The sequence below is a fragment of the Anoplopoma fimbria genome, chromosome 14 (assembly GCF_027596085.1).
Source record: "Anoplopoma fimbria isolate UVic2021 breed Golden Eagle Sablefish chromosome 14, Afim_UVic_2022, whole genome shotgun sequence".
Taxonomy (NCBI): Eukaryota; Metazoa; Chordata; class Actinopteri; order Perciformes; family Anoplopomatidae; genus Anoplopoma; species Anoplopoma fimbria.
Window position 1 is genome coordinate 18,019,293 of NC_072462.1, and position 18,194 is coordinate 18,037,486.

General features: G+C 40.9%; 1 protein-coding gene across 3 annotated transcripts in view; it reads right to left on the minus strand.

The window, feature by feature from the left end:
• The window catches only part of bcr (BCR activator of RhoGEF and GTPase), a 76,990-nt gene that overhangs the window by 26,763 nt on the left and 32,033 nt on the right, over positions 1–18,194 (minus strand). For all 3 annotated transcript variants that reach the window (XM_054612636.1, XM_054612635.1, XM_054612634.1), the window contains 3 exons: positions 7,918–8,102; positions 1,956–2,060; positions 1,112–1,297 (listed from right to left, as the gene is read on the minus strand). In XM_054612636.1, the coding sequence (XP_054468611.1) occupies positions 1,112–1,297; positions 1,956–2,060; positions 7,918–8,102 (476 nt within the window). The remainder of the gene's footprint in view (positions 1–1,111; positions 1,298–1,955; positions 2,061–7,917; positions 8,103–18,194) is intronic.

The following is an 18,194-nucleotide window of genomic DNA, read 5'->3' on the forward strand; positions in this document are numbered from 1 at the left end:
ATCACATCCATGACATAGCTTCTTTGTGGGGCGGTTTTGTTGGATGGAAAGGCTAATGTGACAGTGAAGCAGTTTCTGGAGGGAGATATATAGACAAGCTTTTTAAGTAATTATAAAAATGGATTTTGCCGCATGAGTCATTGACGGTAAAAGATACAAATTAAATCCTAATTTCTTTGCAAAGTCCCAAGAGGAGCTTCCTGAGATTAATTCATAAGAGTTTGTGTGTGTGTGTGTGTGTGTGTGTGCGTGAGAGTTTGAGAGAGAGAGAGAGGGAGAGAGAGAGAGAGAGAGAGAGAGAGAGAGGCTCCTATTTATAGCAGCTTCTTCGAGACACAAAGCACACAGTGCAGTGATGGCCTCAGCTGCCTGAGGCAAAAAGGCGGCATTGTGAAACGCCTGCACCTCCGCCTGTGTGTGCGCGTGCGTGCATGTATGTGTGTGTGTGTGTGTGTGTGTGTGTGTGTGTGTGTGTGTGTGTGTGTGTGTGTGTGTGTGCATGTGTGCTCGAGCATTCAAGTGAGTCTGCAAGGGAAAGAGAAACCCAGGGAAAGTGAGGGGGGGATAGTAGTGGGAGAGGAGCAGTATTTCGGAGAGAATTAACAAATGACTCATTGTGGGTTAATTGACCCATTGTGAAAATGATTAAATAGACCCAGTGTACATTTAGCCCAGACATCCTTGGCAGAAACCACTGGAGGGAACAGAGACAGCAAGAGAGCGGCTGTCGAGGAGGAAATAGGAAGAAAAGGACGATTCAGATTCGATTTTGTCTAAATTTAAAATGATAAAGAAGAGCATCAGTAGAAAAATCAAATCTACATTTCTTTTATTGGTTTATTATTGAATTATGCTGACAGATTCTGCTTCTGAAAAGCCTGCCTATTCAAGAAACAATGTTACTGTGAATTATGTCACTCTGGCACAGTGGTCCTGCTTTGGGTCTGCGTCCACAGATGAGAAAGCGTTGCTGTCAACTTTTGTGGGCGCACAATGTTGTCACTTAGATTAAGGGTAAGGTCAGGCAGTTACATCTGCTATCAAAGGTACAGACACACAAACTACAACACCAGACGCCCCAACCCCTTGATTTATTACTTATTTTTCTTACCAGTTTCTGGAAGAGGTCTCCCACTCTCTGGTGGTGGCTCCACTGCTGAACGCGAGGCAAGAGTCCGTCGTAGAACTCCCTGTGGATCTCGTAGAGCTCAGGCACTTTGAAGAAGATGGTTTCTATCTGGGCCACAGTGAGCACAGGCTGCGACGTCGTAGCTGCCGCCTTCAGAGGCTTCATGGGCTGAGAGGAGCAAACAGAGGAGGTGAAAAAGTTGCTTTTGCGGGGCATCTTTTGTTTTAACAGTGGGCACTTTATATAGACATTACTGCAATCGTTTTTTTTGTTGTCTTTATGACTTTTTTCTTGACAAATTTACTTTTTAATGTCATAAAAGAAATAGGAAGTTAAGTTCTTATGGAAAACATATTAGCAAACAGTTGCCTATTTACACATCCATCAAAATCAGGTATTATCATTCACTATAGCTCTGTTTTGGTCTTCACAAACTCCTCATGTGACTCTTTAGCCGGACAAATGCTCCACTATGTTCCATCTACTTTTGTATCACCCAAATCTAAAATATTCCATGTCTTCTTTAGTTGGAACTTAAAATATAAATCAAATTATTTTTTATTTATTTGGTTTGGCTATTTCGAATTCGGGTTGTTGTAATTTGTAATCTATTCATATTCCATTCACATTTTGCAGATGTATCTTATGTCACTTAACGAAATTAAGTGTGTGAGGAGTCTATCATTAAATAATTTCATACTAAATATATAATATTCTTATTAATATGTAATAATAATACTTAATTGGACGAATTGATCGACCGTATGCTGCAGTAATATCATTCTACTGTGTAGTCTGGCTGTATGTAATGTGTGTGTGTTCTCACCAGCAGCAGGGCCTCCAGGTGACTGAGGTATGTTTCCTCGGTGGCCAGGATCCCAGACAGGACCCACTTTCTCATCTCCAAACCTTTTTCCAGGTCACATTCAGTCTGCAACAAACACAGACATATAAAAGTAAAGTTAAAACAATATGCAGCAATCCAATATTATACACAACAAATAATCCAATCCTGAACGTCACTACTCATTTATTTAACTTACTCTTTAAATCAGCTTTTTTCTGTTTTCACACTGGATTATTTTTGGCCTGGGGTATGACGAACATTCAAAGCATCATATTGTTCCTTACATCAGCTGGTAAAAGGCCCTCTTATATGACTTCTAGTTCTGAGTTGAGCTTGAAACAACTGCGGTGTTGCTGTTTGTGAGCGCCACAGTCTAGAAAATCAAACGGCAAACAATCGTACCTCTAAAAATCCTCCCCACTTTCTTCCCCATTCCCCTCAGCCCAGCCAAAGCTCACTGAGGACTGTGGACATGAAAGCAAACAGAGACACGGAGAGATTCCTCGGGCTGTCTTGTTTAACCATGAACTCTGAAATAACTCAAACAGGCAGGGTCTCCCATGGGAGCAAGGTTGGCGTATAAGTATGTGTCTGTGGGAGAATGCGCATGTGCCGGGAAAACACACACACACACACACACACACACACACACACACACACACACACACACACACACACACACACACACACACACACACACACACACACACACACACACACACACACACACACACACACACACACACACACACACAGTGAGCCCAGGTTGGGACGTGGAAACATCCAGACCTTCCGGCTATGAGGAGGAGGCAAGAGAGGAAACCGTGCGGAAGGATGAGAGAGGATGACAAAGAAAGAAGAGGAGAAGAAGAGATCTTGAGCAAGACAGATTCTGTATATTTAAGAGGAGAGAGAAAGAAGAAAGAGGGCAAAATATCTGACATGATGAAGGGGAGACGAAGACAGAGAGGAGGACTATATATTTAGGAGAAAAGGGGTGACATATTGAAAACTTGCAGTTAAACATCCTGTTTCTCTGCATCTTTGGCTGTCCTGTCTCACCTTGCCTATCAGGAGCTGCAGAGACTTCCTGGCTTCTTGAGACATACAATAAATGGTGTGTGTTTGTGTGGATGAATGTGTGTGTGTTGGGGTACGGGGGTAACATCATGGAAGATAATGTAGAGAATCCATTCAGTAGTTTATGTGTTCGTCATTGATTTTTGAGATATATTTGATATGTATTTATTTTTATATATTTTGCTTTATTTTTTAAAAAGTTCTCTGTTTATCTTTTAAAGGTTAAGGTGACATCTTTTCAAGTTTATCTGAATATAACACCTGCATGTCTATGTCCATTGAAACAGTTATTGGTAGCAGTAATTGCTGCTCCTGTCCACACTAGCCGTCATGAGATTACCGTCTTAGTGCAGTTCTGATGGAAGAGAAACAATCCACTGTACCCGCTCTGTGCAGGAATGGTTTTACAGCCATGAGCTATAATAGAGGGGATTTTAGGTTTCAGGTTGTTTTAAGATAGAATTGAAAAAAATGTGAACCTATCCTTTACGGCTTAGCGTAATAACTATTTTCACATGACTCGATACATTTTTCTTCCTATAAAATGACACATAGTGAAAAATGCCCATAACAACTGTTTTGTCCAACTAACAGACCAAAAGTCAAATTTAGACAAGCAGGAAATCCTCACATCGACTGACATGTTTGCTGAAAAAACAAATTAATTATTAAAATGTCTTGTTTTGTTAATGTCTATCAATGTTAAGCCACTTGTAAGCCATTTCTACAACCTTGTATCTAAACAGCCAAATTCAGGATTGTATAAATATGCATGCTACAAAGATATGCAGTATTCCTGTGAGCTGCATATGAGTATGTACTGTGAGTGCTTGGATGTCTGTGGGTGTACATGCATTTATTTAAATAAAGGGGTAAATAGGCCTGAAAGCTGTTTCCATAAGCAAAAATAAAAATAGCACTCAAAATTAAAACATTACTGTATGTGGTTACAGTTCTGCCGTAGTTACAATCAATAACCATTAATCCTCCTGAACTTAAACAAGACAGGTGTGTAGAGGATTTAAGAGCTACTTTGTTCTAGCTTTAGGAAATAAAACAATGGGAGTTAAGGCCTTGAGTTAACAAAATATTATTTACACTATTAATTAATCTGCCAAATATTTCATAATTTATCGAATCTTTTGGTCTACAAGATGTCAGAAAATATTGAAAACCCAAGATGGCATCTTCATATGTCCTGTTTTGTCCAACCAACAGTCCAAAAACACAATTTGAAAATGTTTGTCCACTAATCTATTAATCGTCTGATCGGTTTAGCCCTACTTTACTTATTAATATAGTAATCAGGTGCAGGCCTCAAGTAGAAATGGCCTCCTCTTTATCTGACTGTTTATCTCATCTTCAACAGTTAATACTTCTACTGGACATTCTATACCTCTCTCTCTCTCTCTCTCTCTCTCTCTTTGTCTCTCTTTCTCAGGTGAAGCATAAAGGAAATTATTCTGACAGACATGTATTATGCATCACACAGACATGTCTGGGGATCTGAGCTGTTTATAACAACATCAGAAAAAGCACTAATTGCTTGATATGTAGGTAGTCTAGGACGACCAAAAGCAGAAAAAACTTCCCACTTTTGGTTACTAAGAGAGAAAATAAAAGGCTGTTGAATGAATGTAATCAAGATTTATGATCGCTTTTAAATGTAAAACATTACGTTGTAGCGGCTTTGAATCTGTCTGACTTTAAAGGGAGAGCTTTGGTCAGCGACGGAGCCCCCCCGAAATGTTTGGAAGATAATGAAAAATGAAGGAATCATTGCTGAGCTACAAGTATCTGCATGAGCTATCTGACTCTACCATTACAAAATATACCCAATGGTAAAAGAGCCTGAGAAACATGAGGGTCCATTTGCAGCATGAAGAATATTTGAAGCAAATCACAAAGAGGAAACTTCAACATACAGCCGCGTGTTACTGAACCAGCAGAGGAGAGACGAAAGTGTGTATTCATCGTTTCAGACCCCAGACGACTCCCCTAGGAAGTACCCACAACTCCAGACATTTCATCTTTTATTCATCGCCGTAGCAACTAATGAGCCCATCTCTGGTTTCAGACTAAAAGGGGTGTCTGCCTGCCTTTTTTGGTTATAAAATAAGACACACTTATTCCCGCTTGGGGTGTGTTTGGGTTGGTGTGTCTATGTTTTCGGGACCAGTATGTGCAACAGAGTCAATGAAAACTAATATTTCACATTTGAGCCCACGCTTAAATGCTTGCAGCTCACACAACGCCCCCTCTGTGGTGTCTCTGCCTAAAATGATTTAGGAATTCTGACTTGCTTCTGATTTGTTTATGCACGCTGGATGATGTTCGTGGGAGATACACGACAATAAATACAAAACGTTTATTTTGCCGAGCGAGCAGACGTAGCTCAGGAGGCGCAGATAGAAAACGAGCAGCAGCGACTGTAATGACATTATTCCCCATCTTTGTGCATCTCTTTTCCACGGAGGGTAGGAGACTGTCAGCTCTTATAAACTTTCAGAGCCAGGTTAGAGATGAAAGAAGTAAGCGGCGATGCACACTTTATTAACCGTTCTCATTTTTCATATTCTAATCTCTTTAGCATCCTGTTCTGCCATCCCTTGCTTTCTGAACAGTCTAATGTGATTGTTTCCTATCTCCACATGTCTGCTAAGTAATGGGGTTGTGTTAGAATTATCCAGTGCTGCAGGAGTAAGACATATTTTTTTATTTTTTTAAATGTAGCATTACTTCTGGTTGTTTAAATTGCACAGCTGTGATAGATGTTGACAGAGTTGATGTCTTTTTTTTGATAGGCTGTTTGCAATGCAGCATCACAACATGCCCTTAATTGCAAGGAAACAATCTGTGCGATGAGTGAATTTTCATTACAGATGTGATGGATCATAATAAAGTAGATTTAAATCTTTCTAGACCTCCAATTCTACTGAGTCATCTAAAGGTTTTGCGCTGGCCAAGTAGGAAATAACCTTCCCCTCCATTTCTTGGCATCGAGGTGTGATGTCAGACAGGATGAGGGAGCTTTATAGAATAAATATAATCCAGTATTAATGTGTGGAGGAGATATATAACTATAAATCAGGAATCCAAAGATAAGTACCTTTGTTGCATGTCGTTCCCCATCTCTCTCTCTCTCTCCTTCATTTCTTCTCATGTTTCTACTGTCATCTATCTAGTAAAATTAGTTTAATGCCAAAGAAAAATACATTAAAAAAGATGAATTCTGTTAAGATTGGACAGGGGGAAAAGTGATCTCTGACTGTCCTTTATTGACTTACAAGTATGTATACTGAGCACTAGGATTCTAACATAATAAAACATAGGTGGTGAGTGTTTTTTTTTTATTTATTTTTTTAAATATATAATTAAAGCACAGTCCTAAAACTTCAGCTGACTTCTGATCAGTGACCCCATTATTTCCCCTCTTCAGTACAAAGTGTCAGATTATGAGAGAAAATGAAATCAGCAGTATTGCTGAAAGTGATGACTGATCACAGTGACATCATGAAACCATCAGCCAATCAGAGATGGTCCGGGCTCTGACTCATCAATTATAGAAGCAGACTGGGGTGATGTTTGAGGAGTGGCTGACCAAGGGCATATCAAGGACGCTGGTAAATCCGTTTTCATGGCAGTTATTGAAAGCATGTCTGTCTGCAAGGAAAATTAGTTTAGGACATGAGAGGTCACTCTGCAAATCATCTTCTTTATCATTCTGCTTGGAGAAGAGGATGTGTACATTTCTGTAAAAAAGAAGCCATTGGCTTGTGCAACGTAAATCGGAGACGACATGACGTGTGTGTGTGCGTGCGTGTGTATAAATTAAAAACTGCGAGAGTTGCAAGATCACAGGTCAAAGGTTTGTTTCAGTCAAGGGACTCATCATTTATTGGCAGATTCAAGCTATAAATCAGATTGACAGCTAAGACAGTGAGCAAAGACTGAGGGGGCGGAGTAATGCTGCTTCATGACCACTGATGCGATTGCTTTCTCCAAGGGCACAGCGGAGAGAGGCAGTATTAGCCTATTACATTCTCCCACAATACCTCTCTATTCTAATCAAACATACGGCTCTAGCGTGTTCATTTGCTGCTACTCACAAATTCTGTGGTGCAAGAAATAATGGGTAAATGCTAAAATAGATTCTGGCGATAGCATCCATGTTCATTCTCATTGTTGCTGACACTAGGGTTTTGATTGTGTCTCTGTGTGTGTGTGTGTGTGTGTGTGTGTGTGTGTGTGTGTGTGTGTGTGTGTGTGTGTGTGTGTGTGTGTGTGTGTGTGTGTGTGCGCGTGTGTATGTGTGTATCCTCTCCATGGTAACCTTCGATAGCAGCAGACGTCATAGATCACTGGTTTTCTCTTCGCAGACAAGAAAGAGTAAAGGAGGGAGGGTTAAGAGGATGAAGGCAGTGATGGGGGTGATGGAGGTGATAGGTAATTCTGCCTAAAAGAAGAGCCAGACTCTTAAGGGGGATGAGTTTCTTCCCTGGATGACTGCCTCTGGGATGAGGAGGCAGGCTATATAGTCCTTTATCAATCGGCAGATTTGATCTTCTCGTCCAGTGACAGACTTTTGACGGATTGGGATTGCTCTAAGAATAGATTAGCCCACTTCCTGCGCTCTATTGAGGTCAAACTACATAACTATTGGCCATCGAACAGTAATTCCAGCCACGTTTGTAGGATTGTACATTCATATGGTATTATACTTTGGATCAATAGTTAAAAAAAAAATCATTAATATTAAGTAGCTCAATTATCAGTCAATTTCCAAAAGCAAAATGTTAAAAAAATTGGCCAGATGCAATGTCCATCAGTAGGAGGTGGCAGGATGGCTGAGTATTCTTACCGACTTGGAGGACTCTAACGATCCAGAGGAGAGGGTGTCCCGACTGCTGCGGCTCTTGGAGCTGAGGTGCGGTGAAGACGACGGCGAGTCGTCGATGTACGGTAGGATTTCGTGGTGCCTCCGCTGCTCCTCTGCGCGGTCGGCATCGTAACCGTACGTTGGGGGAGTCCCGGTGAAATGACCATCTGTGATGGGGGAGAAAACACAACCTTAAGTTGGCACCTTAAACATTATTTTAACCACTTTTGGCGTAGACATCTAGACACCTTTTACAAATCACCCAATTTATGCAATCCAAGCTTTCTGCAGTGCACTCGGTTATAAACGGGACAAGAGAGTTATAAAAACTGACATTTGGAGATGCATACACCATAATTTCTTATAAGAAACACAACTTTAGAAAGCTTCAATCTAACCAAAGATCCATTAAAGTTGCCTGTGCCTTTACAAAGCTCACTGGGTAGATTCATGTCTTACATTTCCTGGTTGGCCTCATGCTCACAGAAGGTTTGGGGAGTTAATTTTCCAACACTAATTAATGCGATTCTAGAAACTGGGGCACACAAAATGAGCTCATCCTGCATCTTTGTTCATGCACTCCTATAAAAACATAAAGCTCTGAGAGAAAAGCACTTGAAGAGGGGACTTCAAACTGGGTCAAGGTTCAAATAATTCCAACACCGAGTGTAGCATCTCTCCGGGGAAATTTACAGCAACCTCCCTCTGACCTGCTTCTGTGGTGGCCGCTATCATTTTCTCTGTGGGAGAACAACAGCTCAGCCCGCTCAAAGTGGCTTTGCTTCTAATTACCCATGGTGCCCTTTAGGTGGAGAGGTGGGAGAGAAAGAACTCGAAACAAAATGTCAGTAAGTTTGATGCAAACAAACTACAATTTGACTACAAATACCTCGTTGTACGGCGTCACACTCAGTGAGGTGATGCATTCAAGCTGTGGCTTCCACTAAACACTTTTTTGTGAGTTCAAATTGTTCAGCTTCCAGGAGGTGAGAGTACAGTCAGCGGTTCGGGGAATCTGGTGTGTAACAGCTGAGGGGAAGACATCAAGCATCTCTGCATGCCACAGAACACATTTTGCTCATCTCCTCCCACTCCTACATTCAACAGAGCTGAACTTCTCAACTTCTCAGAGAGCTGGCCGGGCCTCCTCTGTGCTGACTCACACTAATAACCTGCAACAGCACTTTTTTTTTTAAGAGTCGCAGTCAAACAAAAAGAAATGCTGAATAAATACCAGTTCAAATCATTTACAAGCATTCTGTAGCTGTAGAACACATTCAGGTAACATTTAGTTAGTCACTGATGCTTTTTTTGTATTTCAATGTGTTTCAGGAATTTCTGTCTTACAGCAGCACATACACAGACATGTGCTTTTAAGGTCACAGGTCATAGCGTCAAGAAAAAAGAGATAGAAAGAACAATGCTGGTGTGTTCAGGGCCTGTCTGACCTTAAGCCCACCCACTGCTCGCTCTGTGTACTCGCTACTGCCTGAGGGCGGGTGCTGCCCACTGCGCCTGCTTCAACCAACGACGTCCTGCCAGGCAAAGACCAACATAGAGGCTCTGTTTGTGTGTGTGTGTGTTTATGTGTTACACATTCTTCATTCATTTTTTGTCTAAATGTGTGTCACTGCTGTTATTTTGCAATCTCATGCACATATGCTGTTACTTATAAATCTAATTATTATATTGTTGTGTTCCTTATCATTCATCTTCTCCTTCAGTCTTTTCTTGTATCCTGTTTTAACTTGTGCGAATACTTAATTGCACTGTGGCATGATTTTAGGTTATATTTGATGTATTTACAAAGCACATACACACACATTCAGCCTGTAGCAGGCTGCAGCTATCTGTATTTATGTCAGTAAGCATCACCGGGTTACCAGATCTAACATTGGGGAAACAACAAAAACATTCAAAAGATAACATGCAGACAAAAAAAGACAATGCAAGTGTTAAGGTCTGATTCACTGCTCGTCTTAAAATACAGATGTGAAAAACACCAAGTGGGAAATAAGTGAGTGGCATTCTGGCATGTTTTTTTTTTTACTTTTCTTGTTTCCAAAACCCCACCTCTGTCTATTCATGTTGGCAGCATAACATCTCTAGCTGACTTATTTTAATCTTCCTACCACCTTGCTTTGGAAAAATGCTGTCACTAGAAACACACTGAGGTTGTGTTATGCATATGTGTTTGTGCCCACACAACCCTGAGGCCAGAAATATTGAGCATCCCAACAACATATTTTAGACTGGGGGGCACAGTCACAGAACTACAACCACAGTCATTAATAATAATGATAAACTGTAGATAAAATAGACTAAAGGCAAGATGAATCACTGCAGTCCTAAATCCGTCTAAACTGTGTGTCTTTTGGGAAATCCCGATAATCTAGAGGTTTTTTTTTAGTTTTTTTATATGTTTTACATATAAACTAATTAACGATCCATAAAGGAATTACCACTACATTAAAACGGTTCAGACCCTTACTAGTCTGCCTTTCCTGATATGTATATCTTCAAACCAGCAGTTTTTCCAGTGGGGGAGGTACTGAGCTTTACAAGTCTGTTAATGGGTCACTATAGCCTGTGGTCTTCAAACACCAGGTTTCAGTCTGTCCACGTCTGACCTCATCTCGGCCCAGACGCTGCTTCTAACGCCGCCTAGAGTCACTTTCTCTCCCTCTGACTCTCACGCTCTTTGTTCGTATGCCCCTGCATCTCAGCATATGTCTAACTGTCTTTCTTTATCTATCACTGTCTCTTCTCTCTATCCTTCTTGCAAAACAGATCGCTTGTGTTTCCGCTGATTTTTGGACTCCACAGCTGGCATCTTCATCCTCATGCTGCTCACAGATCAGCATCTTCCTCTTCCTGCTCTGAGCTGCCTCACTTCTACCTCCTCTGTTGTTTACCTACCGATTCATCATCAGGGAAAGATTAAACTGCAAAAAGCTAACACATAAGCCCACACTTACACATTTTTACACACAAACATGAATGCACACACATAAACACACTACTCTGTGTAGTGCCTTATATATCATTCTCCAAAAAACAGTCCACCCATTGATTTCCTCCTGGAGCTATTGGCGAAGTAAAGAACCAAGTCTGCTTTAGACGCCTGAAAACACAACACATACACACACGCACATGTACACACACACACACACACACACACACACACATTCCTGTAAAATGTTTACATGGAAACAGTGCTTGGGAGGGGAACAGGTCTTTTTTCCTGCTGCAGGTGGAAAACTACAATCAAACTGCGAACAGCTGGTGCACAGCTGCCATGGCAACACATGGGTTTTTCCAAAACAATATCACCGTCAGGACAGGTATCAGGGTATCAGGGTGTCATGTGACACTGATCCGTTGATGGGACGTCCTATATAATAGAAGACTTGTCTTGAACTACTGTACATGGAAGCTGCTTTTTAACAGTTAAAACATTTCAAGCTTGATGTACTTTGAAAATAATTGATTGTACATCTGGTTGTGTGTTTTGCGTGCAACTCTCAAAGTAGACTGAGAAGACTAGGGCTTGGTATCGAACCTCAATACTTTTTTGCTACAGACAAAATGTACCTTGATCACAGTATTGTAACCAAACTGAATATCTGAATACTGATTTGATTCATAATCACGTTTACTAACATTTGACATCGTTCTTCATTTTGGGAAATTTGAAGATTTGATTTGTCAAGATGATCAATGCTTCATATCTGTATACACAATATGGAGCTAGACCCAGATGAGTAGCTTAGCTTAGCATAATGAATGGAAACAGGGGGAAACAGCTAGCCTTGTTATGCCCAAATGAAACTTTTAAAACCACAGCTTGATGTTTTTACAGCAAACAAGATATAAATTGTAAATTAGTGAACATTACAGAAGTGAAAAAGTACATTTTCAACAATGTTTTTTGATTGATTTATAGGAAACTATTTTTATATTCTTATAAAAAGCTATCATAGAAGTATCATTCCAGTGTCTGAGCTGGAACTCAAGTGTGGAAAAAGAGTCTCATTAGCTGTTTTATCTAATAGTCATGTTAATAATACCTATCTTTAGCCTCACCTGTCTTATTGTAATGAGACTTTATTCTAAGAGGCCACTTGACACACTCTCTGTCACTATTCATTCTGAGCCTCATGCTTCCTCTTCTGTCTGCCCTTTCTTTGACTGTAACTCAGTCTTTGCTCTCAGCCATAATGGATACAACATCTATTCATACTGTAACAGTGCTAAAGTGCAATAGCTTAAAAAGATGAAACAAGCTGACCCTCACTCATTCTCACACACACAAGGAATTAAAAAGCTTGTCTGAGTTGAGTTGCGATAAAGAGAGCTGTGGCCGCCAGACAAAGGAAACAATTATTGCCTAAAATCCTGCAATGCTCCATATGGTTCTGCAGGAAAGAAGGGATGAAATTAAAAAAGGGGAAAAGGATACACTGTTTAGACAGAAATAATTACAAAAACTAAAAATAATAAGATAGAAAATAATAAATAGTAATAAAGAGAAAGAAGACAAAGACAATGCGACAGACTGAGAGCCATGAAATTGGAGAGAGAGAGAGAGAGAGAGAGGGAGTGACTCTCAAAGGAGGCATAAGATATCCTCGATAGTGAGAGCTGCCTCTCCATCCCCCCATCACGCTTTCCACTCCAGCATGGCCGTCATAAATCTGCCCCGCCGGCTGACGCCTTTATAGGAGGAGGCCTGTCATCCCAACACTGCCAATATAACCCAACCTCTGTCTCTCTCCCTCTCTCCCTCTCTCTCTCTCACACACACTGAGTTACAAACACATTCACACCCTCACCTTAAAGCCCCACCCAGCCCCATAGGACACTAGTGTTACGCTACAACACTCTCTCTCTCTTATTCCTGCTATTCGATGAGAGAGGCGAATGTAATCAGAGATGGGATGATGCATTTTAATGGCTTCCCCTCCACCCCCAATCCTAAATAGGATTCATATACAGTGTACTGGATTTGGGAGGGCTAAGCTTATTTAAAAGGCCAAGTCTGGATACTGGAGATAAATAAGATGCTACCCTGTCTCACGAATAACACTGCACTTTTCATTACTGCCCCTCTAAATGTAAAAAATACATATTCAGTACTGTAAACTATGATGGGAGTAAAAGAAAGAGGGAGCACCCCTTCCCCTGAGCTCCTACGTCCCCTTAAATATCCAATTTAGAGACAATTTAACACAGAAGAGTGGGGGCTGGTACACGGGTGAAAGTGGAAAGCTGTGGAAATTAAAGTGAAGGCTCAGCTACAGCATCGCCGGAGGGAGGGTGGGCAGACATGCCGTCAAATGAACTTGAACGCAGCTCTTCGCTCGTAATCCTCCTGCGACTGCACGGGCACTTGACAGAAGTTAATTTGATAAATGTCACTGTCTTGTCATTAGATGGCAGATGCAGAATGTCTCTATTTTTGACGTCTTAAATATTAATTTGATGTATTAAAATGTTGGAGGCGTGGCTCCTTTCGCCTACTCAGAAGATGCGACCATGGGGACAGTTTTGAAAGGAATTCTCTACATTCACTTGAGGTCACAGAGGCCGCTTTGCATCCCTCATTGAAACCATTAAATGTAACTAGATTGGGACTCTTACGAGATAAAGACGAATCCTAAAGGCTTTCTTCACAGAATTGCTGTAAAAGATACGAGTGCCTTGGAGGATATGTAATAAGCAATGTGTGTATTTGGCCACACAAATCACCATCCATGCAGAGGCAATGTGTCCCTGTTTTTGTATTTCTATAGCTCCTTTGAGAGGACCAAAAGAACCAACATTCTTTAAGTGAAGGCAGCAACTTTCCTCATCTCGCTTTTCAATTGTAGTCAATTTATCATGAATATTATTTCAACCAGCAATCAAAGCCGCATGACATCTATCTGCTGGTGAATTCTTTGTTACCGCTTCCTTGTTCTCTGTTCCGGGCGATCAACATAACTCGAGTTAAGGAATATTAATAAACCAATTTGTTTGCTGGGGTAATCCCTCTGCCACGGCGTTGATAATCTCAGCGGAAAACGACCTAGCAGCAGCCTGTTTCAGTTATACAGCTGGGAGGATAGCCAAGTCAGGGACGCTGCTACTTTAAAAACAAACAGCGCCCCCTGCAGTGATGTAATCATGCCTTTTGTTTCAGGCCGGAGAGATGAGAGGCAGAACAGCGATGAAAGAAAAAGGAAAGGGCAAGGCCTGAAATCACACCACTGGAGGAAGAGAGATGAGCAGAGGAATGAGGATATTTGGGTGTGTGCTTGTGTGTGTGCTGTGTGGCTTCACAATGCTACAGTTCGTGTTATGAGCTTTTTGTTTAAATCCTTGTGGGATTGTGTGTTTTCCTAAACTACTCATGGGGACAGATGTTTGTCCATGTTCTCCGTGTCATAAATATCTGCCACAGGGAAATAAACAATGTTGCATTGCCTTCTACTGCCCACGTTAAAACGTTGTATAAAGACCTCTGTGGCTCCAGAGGGAGCTGGGCAAATCTGATACATTGTGATGTCACTTGCATCAACGTCGGTTGAGGCTGAAAACTGCATGTTTTGAAGACGAAATAAATTAATTTGGGAGTGAGGAGCTACATTAGCATCTACTAGCATAACACACCTGAAAATCCAACCGGACTGTTGCCGGAGTTGCAATTGTAACTGATGAAGACGCCAAGTTTTGACAAGGAAGAAAAATGTGTTGAATAAAAAAGATGATGTATCTAGCTCTGCTGATTTTAATCTTTTTTGTCAAACTGTCAATCCTCTGGGTTTGTATTTAAATTTCTGCAGAATACACCATATTACCACAACTACAGTGCCAATCATGTTTCACTATTGTCAGTCTTTCAGGATAGATTACCCATTCTACAAAATGTAGTTCAATTGTGAAAAATAAGCATGAAAAACACATTTTCAAATTTCTTGTCAGAACAACAATCTATAACCCAAAGTTATTAAATATGAAATGACATAATACCGAGGAAATAACAAATTCTGTGTTTCATGAGTCTCCAGCTTTATAGGCGGTTGCTGCCAGGGGATAGTGCATCACTGTCATAAGTCTGGTATAAAATATGGGAGAGTAGACAACAGGGAGACAATAGAACAGAAAAAATGATTTGATGAAAACAAAGACAGATAAAAAGAGACAAAGACAAAAGTTGACAGGCAGGCAGGTGGCGGATAAATACAGAAGAAAATGACCCAAACACAAAAATAAACGTAATTACAGTAGAACTAAAGACATGGACACAAAGGTAATTACACAACCAAGCACAAACACACAGCAACATGTCGGATATTTTTTACGTTGTATCAGCTTCCCTCGGCGCTGTGTGTTTTACTTCTCTGTACCCATCGCTTCTCTCCCTGTCTCTGTTTAAAGTCTACATCTTTTCTATTCTCTCTCTCCTTCCCGCCTCCTGCTTTGATCACACAAGACTTTCAAGGAGAGCGCTATCCTGTCCTGGTGGACATATGCTCAATACCACACACACACACACACACACACACACACACACACACACACACACACACACACACACACACACACACACACACACACACACACACACACACACATCACTATACCCTCATCCTGCCAGACAAACCTTTGATTCCACAAGCGCCTGTCGCTTCTTCTCTGTCAACTGTTAGACTCATTAGTGAGAAGACCCCCAGAGCATTATGGGGGAAATAAGCGTTCAGATTGCTGCAAAATCACGCAGAGACTCTGATTAATAATACAGCATGCTAAATCACCGGCTCCGCTATGAAAACTTGGACGGCGCTCATTAGACTGCAGGTTTCTACAGGCAAAGATGGTAATGTGTGATGAAAAAGAGGAAGATGCTTGGCTTTTAGGTTTTTAAGCCAGTAAATGGTAGAGGATGTGGATTTGGCGTAGAGGGTCTTTAGTGGTATTTACATTATGTGTATGTGTCTTGAAGGTAAAAACAACAATAACACATTCATATCTGCACTCTGCTCTTTCCATTCCATTCACATTACACAACAGGAGCTTTCTTTCTCTCCATTCCTTCTTAAATACTACCTCTCGCCCTTTGTTTCTCTCTCTGATTTCCTCTCATTTCCCTTCCACGTTGCCCTTTGCAGGAGGCACTCTGCGATCTCACCACAGCGGTAAATCTTGAGGGCAGACCTCAGCCCTCTGACACTCTCTTTAATGCATTGTGAGCGCCGCAGCGATTGCCAGCGCTTCTGTGTGGGCGGAGAGCGGCCTCATTCATTTATCTACAGTTAAACCTACACTGCAAGACACTCTGCGGCCCATCATAAATAATGTGTGGGCTATCAATTCCCTAATGTGCTAGATAAAAATAGACTAAATTGGACTGACACTCTGCTATATATTTATCTGTGCAACATTTAACTTGGTTTAAAATGTGCTAACACCAGGATAAAGTGTGAGTGAAATGGTTTATTATGACTGAAATCAATGTCTTCAAGATTTGGTTTGGAGAGTGAAAATCCTGTTGTGTGAACCGCATTGATCACATTGACAACTCCTTTCACATCTGGTAAAGTCTGGATCAGCTTTGTAATAGAAGCTAAAAATGTGTGACTAAACAATTAACACGGTGGCAGAAACTGACCAGAAAGCAGTCGTTGACTATCTTAGTTTAACATGTTAGCATGCTAACATTTGCTAATTAGAGCACAAAGTACAGCTGAGGCTGATGGTGGAACTAGAGGAGAAATTGGAGAATTAAAGCCATCAGGATTCATCCTCTGGGGACCATAAATATAACTACACAATTTGAGACAAATACATTCAGTAGTTGATGAGATATTTTTGTCTGGACCAAAGTGGATGACAGATCGACTGACCAACATTGTCATCTACAGAGCCATGTAGCTAGCGGGGCTACAAAAAGACAACATATGAATATCCGGCATAATAAATTATATCACACAATCACAGGTGTTAAGTGTTTTCATGTGTCTGTCGCTGGAGGGTGGAGGCACTCAAAGCCCAAAGCAGGGCAAAGGTTAGAGGTTAGAGGTTAACGCATTGGCGGAGCGGGGACAAAGGTCACATGGGTTTTCTGTTACTATGTGTGTGTTTTTGTATCCATGTATGCCTTGAGCAGGGGAGCTGAAATCCAATTAACGAACGGTATTACTACTTCAATCAATACAATCACTAGCTGGGGAATGGACCCTGACCCTTATCTGCAAAAATACCTCCCCTTAAAAATACTGTCTTGAAATCATGAAAGCTTGATAGAGTGATACAATGATACACAACATGACGTAAAGAGGAAGCTTGGTGCGGTAGATTATTTGGTTTCCATAAGTGCTTACAGACAGCCAAAACTGAAAGTCAGCTGCTCCTTTTATAAATAGTAGTCTTTAATTATAAACGCACTACATTTCCCTAAATCTCATCTGTCTTTTGATCTCACCCTGAAGCTTCCATCAAGATAACTACTCTCCACATTTCATTTGGCTTTGTTGTAGTCCAATGAAGAGTGGAATGACAATCTAGTTTTGCCCCTGTTTCATTTCATCCAGTCTGACAGAACAGCTCATAATGTGATAAACAGAAGTAAAACGAACTGAGTGATTGTCCCACGTCAGTGTCTGCAATGTGATAGAAGATTTGACACATCACTGAGTGATGAGTGCACCGCCAACACCTGCCATTGGACTCCGATTGGCGACACTATGCTGGCAGTTGGGAAAGATGAATGATTGAGCAATGATCTATGACAGGCCGCAATATTCTGCAAATAAAGGTAAATTATCTGTGTGACAGACTGAGGTTCAACGGGGGTCTAATTATTATTGACACGTCTTTTCAGTTTATTTGTACCACAACATTTTCAGATCCACACACACCTGTAATAGTATGTCTGTTAATACAACTACTACTCAGTGTGCTATCCACTTATATCTGGTTACTTTGGTTACTTAGAAAATAACACTTGACAATAACTAACACAATGTAATTATATAACAACCCAATGACTGTTTCAATTATAAAATTCAATATTAAGCACATCTACTCATGTGCTGTAATTCAAGGTACTTGTACTTGAATATGTCCGTCTGATGCAACATTACACTTTTACTTCTCAACATTTCGTATGATGCAACTCGCCCAATGTCAGCTGGGATTGGCTCAAGCCTCTCATGACCTTCAAGGACAAGCTGGTATATTTTATGAATGGATGGATGGATAATCGATTAAGCTAC